This window comes from Micropterus dolomieu, linkage group LG07 (assembly GCF_021292245.1).
Source record: "Micropterus dolomieu isolate WLL.071019.BEF.003 ecotype Adirondacks linkage group LG07, ASM2129224v1, whole genome shotgun sequence".
In the NCBI taxonomy this organism is placed as follows: domain Eukaryota; kingdom Metazoa; phylum Chordata; class Actinopteri; order Centrarchiformes; family Centrarchidae; genus Micropterus; species Micropterus dolomieu.
The window spans coordinates 17665006-17673438 of record NC_060156.1 but is presented as its reverse complement, the minus strand read 5'-3'; the positions used below and the strand labels follow the sequence as shown (position 1 = coordinate 17673438).

The following is an 8433-nucleotide window of genomic DNA, read 5'->3' as shown; positions in this document are numbered from 1 at the left end:
GTTGAAAAATAAACAAAAAATAATAATAACTGTTTTCATCCTATGGTTAAAGTGCTTAGTTGTGATTTGTTCTCATTAATTAATTCATCACTATTATAAAAGCCACTCATTACTAATATAGTTTACAAGTTGATATTCATAGACTAATAAAATCAAATCTTACTTAGTTTTCAACTGTAACGTTCAGGCTGACTGAGATTGCAGTTACTTTTTCGCCATCTACTGGACAAACAGGGGCATTAATGAGGAGTTTACATAGCCCATATTTCTGTTTTACAGCAAAAATACTGTGACACATTCAAGCTTACAGTATAAAATATTAATATGTTCTTGCAGTACTTCAGTGTAATTTATACAGCATTTAAACAGTACTACAATCACCACCACTACTACTCCAGCCTACAGTGATTACAATACAATATTTGAGTATTTACTATCAACAGGCGTACAGTTAAAACTAGAGTAAACTGCAATTGTAGGCTGCAATAGCGGGGTGGTGATTGCGCAGTGGATAAGACACATGCCTTTGGTGTGAGAGACTCGGGTCTGAATCCACTGTGCGACACCAATGTGTCCCTGAGTAAGACAATTAACCCCTAGTTGCTCGAGAGGTGTGTGACCTCTGACATATATAGCAATTGTAAATCGCTTTGGATAAAATCGTCACCTAAATGTAATTAATACAGAAAACATGAAATTCACCTTATTGCAAATATGCAATGATTTAGGAAATTACTATTGTCTTAGAACTATATTATCTATATTAACTATATTAATTCCTGAACATGCAGTAAGACTAAAATAAAATAAGTAGCTTTAGCTATGATCCAATTTCTTTTAAAGTGTAGTTACTTCATGAGCTGATAACAGTTCCTCAGCAATCCTTATCACTCAAACATGTTCATTTACCACCTTGAATGGTGCTGAAAAATTAAATCTTGGGAAATGTACCCATGGCTATGAGGAAGTCTGCTATACCCTAATAATATTTATTTTGTCCCAAATACATCAACTAAAAACTTATATGTCATTGTTAGTACCATTATGTTGCATATTCAATGAAGAACTCAACAGCATTAAATCTGTTGTTTTACATTACATAATATATCCTTTAAGGCAAAATAAATCCAATCAGTCTGAGAAACACATTAAATTAAAATGACTAGTGGTAAGTGAAAAATATTACTCATTACCCTCCAAAAGCTATCAAAAGTAACCGATCAGATGTTCTTTATTTCATTTTCAGACAACACATAAGTGTTGGGCATGGGGACATCTTATTGACATAATTAATAATAAACTGGACTAGACGGACAACACTGAGGCACTCTACAGGAAAGGACAGAGCAGGCTGTTCTTCCTGAGGAGGAAGCACCAGGCTGCTACGGATGTTCCACCAGTCTCTAGTGGCCAGTTGCATCTTCTTTGCTGTGGTGTGCTGGGAAGGTAGCATCGGGATTTGTGGCACAACAAACTGGGCGAGCTGGTGAAGAAAGCCAACTTGGTGGTGGGGATGAAGCTTGACAGTGTGGAGGCAGAGCCTGAGAGGAAGATGAGAGGCAAGCTGAAAGCCATTATGGACAACCCCTCTCATCCTCTCTATGCTAAGCTGAGGCAAAGGCCCCCTCCTCTATGCACCTATAGGAGGCTCATTTGTGCCATCTGGCATCAGACTCAACAACGCCACAGCACCCAACGTCTGCCATCTCCACTCACAGACTCAATTTCGATTTGGACATAATGTGTAGGCTAATTATTTTATATATTTGATCCTTTTTTTGATCCTCCCTCCTTTTTGATCCTCCCTCCTTTTTTTTATTGCACTTACCTTTTCTAATTTATTTTACTTTGTTTCTAGCACTACATTCCCCTGTGCCGCTGTGCCAATTTGAATCTTATCTTAATGCATTCCCTTGCCCCTTACCTAGCTATAACCATCACAAATTCATGCCTACCCTTAACCCTTACACTAACCTTAACCTGAATCCTTAACCCTCAAAAAGCAGTTTCTACTCATGGGGATCCCATTTTTTGAGTGTGCATTCAGGCCCCACCGGAATGTAAGAACATGAAACACACACACAAACAAATAAACACACACACACACACACACACACACACACACGCACACACACACTACAGAGCAGTAAATGTGGTTTGGAGTGCTTCTGGCTGAGGGTGGTCCTATGGGGTGGTCACATCAGTGTGTAAATTTGACAGTGCCTATATGTAGGTTCACCGCCAAATATGCCCCTTAGATGCTAAGAAAACAGTGGTTCCCCTCAACTCACACTGACAAAATCAGATTTTAAATCTGTATGTTTTAGGTTATAGGCTACTTACAACATTTATTTATGGAAGACTAAATAAATAACTTGACACACATCAAGTAACAAAACTGCTATTTATGTGGCACTCAGATGACAATTATCTCTGTGATCTTGGTGTGTGACACAGATGAAAATCCCCAAGAAGTAAAGTTGGATTTACAGTAATTTTCATCACCCGCATTGAAAGGAAATCATACTGGTGTGTGTGTGTGTGTGTGTGTGTGTGTGTGTGTGTGTGTGTGTGTGTGTGTGTGTGTGTTGTGCTGGTGTGGCAGAAGCTTTGGGCGGGGTGTTGTGGGACTACTTTGCTCCTCTTCTGTCCTTTCAGTCTCACCCTGCTCTGACATTCCCGTGCTGATAGTGGGTGTCCAGTTGCCACCGGTTATTTCTGTGTTGATCCCCTCCCTTCACACTCTCCAACTGCTTCACACACTCAGCCCCACAGCGGAGCGGAGCAGCAGCATTCAATCAGACCACAAAAATAGCTCAGGGGGTGGTGGGTGGGTTTTGCAGGAGACCCCAGGATCTGAAGGAGTCATGTGCCCAACCTTGTCCTCCCATAACACAGACAGAGGGACATGAGAGGAGTAAATAAACTAGCCGGAGCTTAATTTACTCAGTGGATGTACTACAGAGCAAGAGTGACTCTTCTTGTCACATGCACTCTCTTTAATTGGAGGGGAAAGTCAGACTTCTAGTGTGGGCTGAGTGGCTGGTCATTCTTGGACCATGAAGCTTAGTGTCGCATTGTTTTTTGCTGGGCTCTTTGGGGCTTTGGCAGCTGTGTTCATCCTCCTCTCGTTTGGAACGGATTACTGGCTGCTGGCCTCAGAGAGCTGCCCAACAAAACCTGTCGGATCTGTTGTTCTGGGTGATGTGACTGTAGAGGTGGGTTAGTTAACATTTGCCATGTCTGAGTTGAATATTAGTTATAATGTATTTTTAGGGTAACTCGTGGAACTAAAGTTTGGTCAGTTCTTGACGTTGTGCTAGAGACAAGATTATTTCTTATAGTATTTAAACTTTAAATGGTGTATTGTGGTGTTGCACTCATACCTTCATAATGAAATATGTCTTATGGTGGACATTTGAACTAGAATCAAAGTCACTTTTTCTATTTTGGAAACTGTGATCAGTTGCTCCAATCATTCTTTCAGTAGATGAACTGTAGAGTGGAGAGGCATCCCTGCAGGACCTCTCCACGTGTAATCAGACACTGTTTAATGTGGTGTGTGTGCAGCTATGCAGTGATTGAGACACAGCTTGTACCATGCGCCCCTATGATAGAAATACAAATACCAGTAGTCCCAGTGGTATGAGAGTGTATCAAATATCACCGACGAGAACATACCTAGTTTTTCATAGTGGGCACTGATACTGTAATTGAGACATGATATCACCACAATAAAACCAAAGTGGTAGCATGCAGAGGATTAAATGTGAAAAGGTGCAGCATCCAATAAGAATACAGTTGTTTTAATTCTTTAATAGACAGTTTAGTAGGATTGTTCACATTGTATAGCACCACTTCTTTACTTTTATGGCTTGTGTAATTGTATTCCCTTCCCTAATTATTTCTTAATATTTTTCAAGGCGTAAAATGCTAAAGCCACTGTCCGATAGCATTGATAGGAGAACAAACCAAAACAAACTAACAGTGTAATTGTTCAACAAGGTCTTAAAAGGCTGATTTAAAGGCTGACTTTATGAAACTTGAAGTTTCAACACAGCCTTCAGCTTCAAATAGCAGAGGGCTATTTTATGAATGATGTAACAGAGAGTTTAGGATGTGGGCTTTTTTTTGCTCACGAGCAAAAATAGCATGAGTGTTTCCTGAGTGGGTACACCCTTGACCTGCACGCTTGCTTGGCACCAAACCAAATCTGTATGATAGGTGTTTGTTAGACCTGCTTGGTCAGCTCAACCCTTGACCTGACTTGGCAGCTGCTTGTGCCACTGTGGCAACACACTGTACACCTGCCTCACATGACCTAGAGACTGCTCTCAGGCTTTAATTACATCTATAATAAAATTCTAATTCAAATCAGCTTTATTGGTATGAATGTAAAACAACAATATTGCTAAAGCTGCAAATAAATTACGTATTCCTTTCTCTCAGCGTGGCGATGTGGTGATGCAGGATGGCACCGGTGAAATCACTCTATACCATGAGGGTTTTTTCTGGAGGTGTAAGTTCGGAGGTGACTTGGGTGATGACAACCTGCTGTGGAAGCTCTGGTTCAGTAAGTAAGACAGACACATGACTGCTTTATATTTACAAATGATGAGAATGATTTCAAAATAAACACATTTCTTTAAATGTTTTGGTTTTCTTTGTCTGACCTGGTTAAAACCCTATATGGAGAAAAGTACTGAAGTGGTAACCTTTTCCTTTGCTACAAACTGAGCTTGCACATTTGATTAATGCAACGAAGCATGAAAAAGACCATAAATTATTGTTGTTACACCAAATAAGGAAACATTTTATGTTTTTTAAGTTATATTGGCTATGCAGGAACAAATATTTATTCCTTTTTTTTTTCAACACCAATCACCATCAGATATAGAGCAGATAAAGAGCCACTGTATTTAATCTTCTTTTTTTCACAGCTAATGCATCATCAGTGTAAAATCATGTTCATAAGTGATTTTCAAAAATAAAGACAAGTCAGCAAGTATGAAGATGGTAAAACATATTTTTTGATTTGCTAAAAAAGGCCCACAGCCCACGGCCTCCATTAGGAGCAGAACATTTGGGTTAAACTGTTGCTCTGAAGAATCTTTTAAGATACAAATAAAAAGGAAGAATTGTCTCTTAAAGGGCCCAGTTCTCGGTCTTCTAAAGCTGATGACAGAAAACCATTCTCCTTCACTGTCACATGGCAGCACTACACATGCTGCAGAATTAATATCCTTGTTATTATATCTATAAATCTCATATATAACGCCACAGTGGTAGAAAAGCATGTGATGTTATTCTGGCCGTTTGTCAGGTGATTGTGCATCATCTATTTTCTGAGGACTTTGAATGGTGGGTAATTGTCAGAAACAGCCTCCAGCACTGTAAGGACCTTGTGAGGGTCTGTGGAATTTCACATGGTGGAAGAGAAGAGTAGGAAAGGATATAAAAACAAGAGAGAAAATGAGTGGAATAATCACAACTTTTGTCACTCTGCTGTCAAATTTAGTTATATCCCAGTGCATGAAAGATGTAACAATGTACAAAGGAACTATGGTCGAAGCCTGCAACTGACAAAACAAATACCTTTGAAGTGTTAAAGTTAGAACTGAAATGTGAACCATCACAGTGTGTTAAGAACAGAATCTTTGCTTTTTTTGTAATATTTGATAGATTTATTTGAAGATGCTGTGTTATGCAGTTTGCTAAAAAGTGATGTCATCTAATTGCCAATTTACTTGTAAGACTACATTTTCATTTATTATTGGTGATGATATTTTCTTTCTCTTCAGCAAATCAGCCTCACTCAAAAGTGTGCACACCCGCCTACCTCTTCCCTTTCCCTGTGTCTCATCAGACCCATAATGCCACAGAGTATGATTCTGCCATAAGTAAGTGTCTCTATTTATTTAGATTTGCCTCTTTGTACAGATTGGCTTTATATTCTTCAGTGAGCCGATGGCTGTATATACAATTGGTTAACATGTCTGTTGTCCAGTCTACAGAAGCTTCTGGAGCATCTTTATGCTCATCGGTGTGGCAGCTGTTGTGCTTGGTGGGTTCATCATCATCTGTGCTGCTCCGTTTGCCAGCCATCGCTTGTATAAAGCAGGGGGCGGCCTCTTCCTGGCATCTGGTGAGGCTTTGAAATGGTTAAATCCAGTGGTGGAAAGTAACATCTTGAAGCTCAAATACATACAATTATCCAATATTTCACAACAAATTAGAAAATGTTGTCCTTGAACTTGTTTTTCTTCTTTCTTTCTTCTCTCATTAATAATCTCATGACCCCACACATCTGTTGAGAACCTACAGGATTAAACTACCTAATTGTGTATAAAGCTGCTAAAACTACCAGCAACAGTACAAACCCATTGATGCAAGAGTATTAAAAACCTAATAATGTAATATGTAACAATGCATCACTCATGGGTCATTTTTCTGCAGAATAAGTGGTTTTACTTTCTTTACTTTCATTGTATTTAGCTGATAATGCTCCTGTACTTTTACTTATAAATGCTTTTACATTGTTGTCTTGGTATTCTTATTTACTTCTCCCACCACTGGTTACATTTTAATTTCTATACCCTGTTTTGGATCCACTGGCTTACATAAAAAGTATGTGAGGGATTTTCAATCATCACAGTCTCATCGATTTGTCTCTGCTGCCCTTCTTTGCTCCAGGTCTTTTCCTGCTGTGTGTGGTGGTGATGTACGTACTGTGGCTGCAGGTGTTGGATGTGGTGGATGTCTACATAGACCACCAACGCTCTCTGTGTCCAGATTTCCAGCTGTCCCTCAACTATGGTCTGTCGTTCATGTTTGCCCCCATTGGCATTTTCTTCTGCCTCCTGTCCGGCCTTCTTTTCCTCCTCATTGGCCGAACCATCCAGATTCACTACCACTGATTTTAACCAGCAGCAGGTTAGAGGAAGTGTAAGCCTTTAGATGTTTAAATTTATTTTACCACCGGACCTTTGATATTTTCCCATTTTGTCTGCCATGCTGATTCTGTAGATACTATGTGGCAGCTCTGTGGTATAAATTATCTGATATCTGAGTTTTGAACACTTTGTTCCAGGAAAAAAACATTTTAACCATTGTGATCTATGTCAAACACAGCTCTGTGCTATCAGGAGATAGTAGACTATTTGAGAATTTCTCAACACGCCTGATCACAAATACCTGTGGTACCTAATGCTGTTGTTTGAATTTTGCTAGTGTTGATGGCTGTGAGTGTTATAAGTGTATGTTCATGAAAATTACCAGCAATCATATATGGGAATGAGATAAAGAGGTTCCTTGGTTGAAAAAGTAATACAAAGATATATGTTGCTTTGTATAGTGTAAAAAAAAAAAACTTTATAAAAAGTGCACAGTGAAAGCTTATAAGGTGGCATGATTGCTGATGATCTTCTATTATGTATACAGTCATAGGAGTCAGTGTTTTTTGGAAAGAACACCTGGCCAGCTGACAGTTTAAAGGGCTAGGCTGATGATATTCTATATTTTTGTTATTATCAACATAACCAACGAAAACACCAAAACGAATTATTTCCAACTTCCTCACCTTGTATGCGGCACTAAGCTCCAAGCCCATTCATTTATACTCAAGTTCTAACCTTTAAAAATGAACCACAATATAAACTTTTATTTCAAAAAAGGGCTAAAAAAGTTCCTGAAACAGCTGAGCACTGCAGTTTTTAGCAAACGTTACTCAAACAGAAGTAAATAGAATATTTGTTGGGGAACTTTTATAGCATAATGTGTATCGGCTCAGTATAAACTACATAATAAAGGAATATGTCACCCAGTGCAACAATATGGCTAAATGTTTAAATGGAGCTTACTACACCTAGTAATAAACTGGGTGAATTCATTGTTGGTTTTGGTCTTTTTCTTGACAATGAGAAGAATTTAATATATCATCAGATTCATCCTGTAACATAATCGAATATTTATATATGCTGAGTGTATTGTGCTCAGTTTTTCTGCAGTATTATTTCACTATATCTGTACATAGCCTGAAACTGTTCTGTCGTTGGGTCATATATTATTCTGTTGAACCTATTAATTGTTTCAGCACAGTTTATTCTGTTCATAAGTGAAGCTTGAAGCACTTTTGGCATTTTATGTTGAGTTTATTTAACTGTTTATGTTGTTGAGTTTTTTGTTGTACACGATTTTTGTTGTACACGATTTTAGGTTCTTCTATGAGTTGAGTGTGTTGTGAGATTCTGACATCATATCTGTCCAAATAAATGCCCCCCCCGTGATCTGTCAGACAATAAAATGATGAGGTGAAGGCAAGCTTTGATGTCTAAATGTTAAAATGAATTATTTTGTCCTTGTAACAAAGAATTATGATAGGATTGGCGCTCGTGAATCCAGGCTTTTCAGAAGATAGTGTCAGGTGTGTATAGC

General features: G+C 38.6%; 1 protein-coding gene across 1 annotated transcript; it reads left to right on the top strand.

The window, feature by feature from the left end:
- Positions 1–3059: 3059 nt before the first annotated feature.
- Positions 3060–8113, top strand: tmem182a (transmembrane protein 182a). The gene is made up of 5 exons (XM_046054378.1): positions 3060–3218; positions 4450–4573; positions 5802–5900; positions 6008–6145; positions 6694–8113. The coding sequence occupies exons 1-5, from the start codon at positions 3060–3062 to the stop codon at positions 6915–6917; spliced, it is 744 nt and encodes a 247-aa protein (XP_045910334.1). The 3' UTR covers positions 6918–8113.
- Positions 8114–8433: the final 320 nt, after the last annotated feature.